This window comes from Lottia gigantea (assembly GCF_000327385.1).
Source record: "Lottia gigantea unplaced genomic scaffold LOTGIsca_32, whole genome shotgun sequence".
NCBI classification, from domain to species: Eukaryota; Metazoa; Mollusca; class Gastropoda; family Lottiidae; genus Lottia; species Lottia gigantea.
The window spans coordinates 238,782-241,869 of NW_008709073.1; the positions used below are offsets into that span (position 1 = coordinate 238,782).

A 3,088-nucleotide genomic window follows, 5' to 3' on the forward strand; every position below is an offset into this window, starting at 1 on the left:
AAATGGTAGGGGATAGTTCGGACAGTGGGGGATCTGGACACCACCTCTATCATACATGTGTAATCTACCAATGTTGTTAGGTTTCTACCGCTTTTGCATGTTGTCTACAGTTCTACCTACGGGATACCCAATTCTTCCGATTTTTGGGGTTTATTTTTCATAAAATTTTCACAGGGCCTAACGTTTTCAATTTGGTCGCACGGGGATTCCCCATTCCATTTCATTTCATGGGGAAAGTGCGACCAAATTGAAAGGTCCCAAAAAAAGACCTAAACACCCTACATTCCATCAATTCCCTCCCCAAAAAAACCTAAACACCCTAAATGTCATAAATTCTTTCATCCAAAAAATACCTAAACACCCTACATTTCATAAATTCCTACACCAAAACACCTTCAATCAATTCCTACATTCCATCAAAAAAGCATATTAAAAAAACCCTTATATAAAATAACATAACATCCGGTTTTTTATTAGCCTCGTTTTAAATAATGTTATTTTTAGTCTTGAAACTTCTAGAAGGGAGATAACTATTTTGTTAGAAAAAAAAACAGACCACAATTTCTTCGTTGAATTAAGTCATTTAAAAATAGGATGAGTTTAATTCTAAAAAACACGAACAACACAGATTCGAAGATTATTCGGGCGACGGTATCTTTTCATCAATATTTTCTCTAGGTAAAACAATAATTCCAAAAGTAGCTAGCTTTGTTTCAAACAACAAATCACTTATTTCATCTGGAACGAAAGCTGTCGGCTCATTCGCGGAAGCCGGAAAGAGTATAAGCGACACAGTGAAACATTCTAACGAGTTGAAAGAATTACAACTAATAAGAGATCTGCGAAACAGGAGATTAGAAGAAAGGAAAGCAAAAGGTTTTAAAAGCTCACACTCCAAAAACTTATTTTGGTTCAGATATACAAAAATCATTGGGTTCTCTTCCTGGATTTCCATGGGCAAAATATCCTGGTGAAAAACATCTTCCCGGTCATAATTACACCGTCACCAGGTCAGATCTGTGACTAGACGAAAACGATAAACCCAAATCCGGTGAAGAACCAGTCCATAGAGTTGACGCGGTTGCGCTTAAATAAACTCAGACACGAAGCAGACAGACAAATGATAATCGAACTTGAAAATATTCCAAATCCAACTTTCAAAGAGAGAATGCAAAGAGCTCTAATCATAAAACTGTTAAAAGCAAAGATGAAATTAGGCATGGGATTAGCGGATGAAATTCATAAAGAATTTAGAAAAAATAAAAACTTTTTAAAAGTGTTTGAAAAAGATGAAATATGGTCAGTCGATATAATTAATATGCTAGTCAAAAGAGGATATAAATATTGCTTAACAGTTATAGATTTGTATACGAGATATGCTTGGGTTATTCCTTTGAAAAACAAAACAGGATTATCAGTCAAACACGCATTTGAAACGATTATGAAACAATCTAGCCGACATCCAGAAAAACTGTGGATAGATAAAGGAAGTGAATTTTATAAAAAAAATATGAAATCTCTAGGATTTGAAAGTTACAGCATAATGAAGGTAAAGCTGTAGTAATAGAAAGATTTAACAGGACTCTAAAAAATAAATTATTCAAAAAGTTCACGGAATTGGAATCTCAAAAATGGCTTAAAATATTAAGCCATTAGATGAATACAATAACAAAATTCATTCATCTATAGGTGTCACACCAACACAAGCCTCAAATAATCCAAATATTATAAAGTCAATTAACGCACAACATAACTACGAAAATGAAATAAAGAATTTAAATATCAAATCCAAATTTAAAGTCCGAGATCGAGTTCGTATTTTCAAATATAAAAGCAAATTCGAAAAAGGTTACTTTGGATACTGGACAAACGAAATATTCATCGTTGATAAAGTAAACACCACATCACCTCTGACATATGAATTAATCGATCAAGACAAAGAAGAAATCATAGGTAGGTTTTATCAAAACGAACTACAAAAAACTGACTTTAAAAAATGAATATCTTTCTCGATAAATATGGAACCGATACAACCACAAACTTTCAACTTATGAGATAGGCGAATGAGTTAAATATATCACCGTTTTATTATTGTATGAGAGATGAAATAAATGATCTGAAATATAAGAAAGGTAAATTTTACGCTATAACAAATATACATACTTCCGATCAAAAAGGAGTTCATCATTCTGCTTTGTACAAAGAGTTGAGTTCAGGAAAATAGTTTGAAGAAATTATAATAAATTTAACTCAATAAAAATGGCGAACAAGTTTGGATTAGGCTCTTTATCTTTAGAAAATAAAAAACCTAACACTACAGTGTGGATAAATAAAGCGAAACCTTACTTTGTGGATCAAATCGGGGACACTCTTCAAGGTGATTTAGATATGAACAATTTCAAAGTAACTAATTTAAAGTCTCCGGAAAACGATAATGACGCTGTTCACAAGAAATATTTACGGGAACAAATAAATTCAATTGAAGTAAATAAAAACCATTTAGAAGATAAAATAAGTAATGTGAAAAGATTCTTCAAATGTTAACTAAATAATAAAAATTTTATTAATGATACTAAACTACAACAAGAGGTAGCAGATTTAATAAGTTTTATTCAAAAACAATTGGTCAACGTAGTGAACAAAACTGAGTTACAAAATTTAATTTCATTAATATCTAAATTAGATGATAAGATTACAAAACAAAAATTAGACATTCAACAATTAATAGATAACATTGCAGGTGAAAATAAAGATACGTTTCAACAGGTAAAGTGCGTAAATCGTGTTTTAAACGAAGACTACACAAAAGAATTTCAAGATTTCATCAACAGTTTTTCAAAATCAAACAGAAAAGGAGTTATGACAACTGCTAGAATCTGTGAATTCAATAAGAAATTTAATACTTATTTTCAAATTTATATGCCCAAACATTTTCAACCAAAGAAAGTATCCGAGGAATTAGATTGGGTATTTTACTTACATAAATCACATTTCTGTCTCATTAGAAAAGTTAACAAAACCTTAGGCATTACAGAAATAGAAGATAATTACGATGAAACGTATGGAGAACTTGTAAAGATGATAATGT

General features: G+C 31.2%; 1 protein-coding gene across 1 annotated transcript in view; it reads left to right on the forward strand.

Moving 5' to 3' along the window:
• Positions 1-2,259: 2,259 nt before the first annotated feature.
• LOTGIDRAFT_161999 (hypothetical protein) overlaps positions 2,260-3,088 on the forward strand; it is a gene marked incomplete at both ends in the record, with an annotated part of 1,457 nt that continues 628 nt past the window's right edge. Inside the window, one exon of the mRNA XM_009057935.1 lies at positions 2,260-2,515. Coding sequence (XP_009056183.1) covers positions 2,260-2,515 — 256 coding nt within the window. The remainder of the gene's footprint in view (positions 2,516-3,088) is intronic.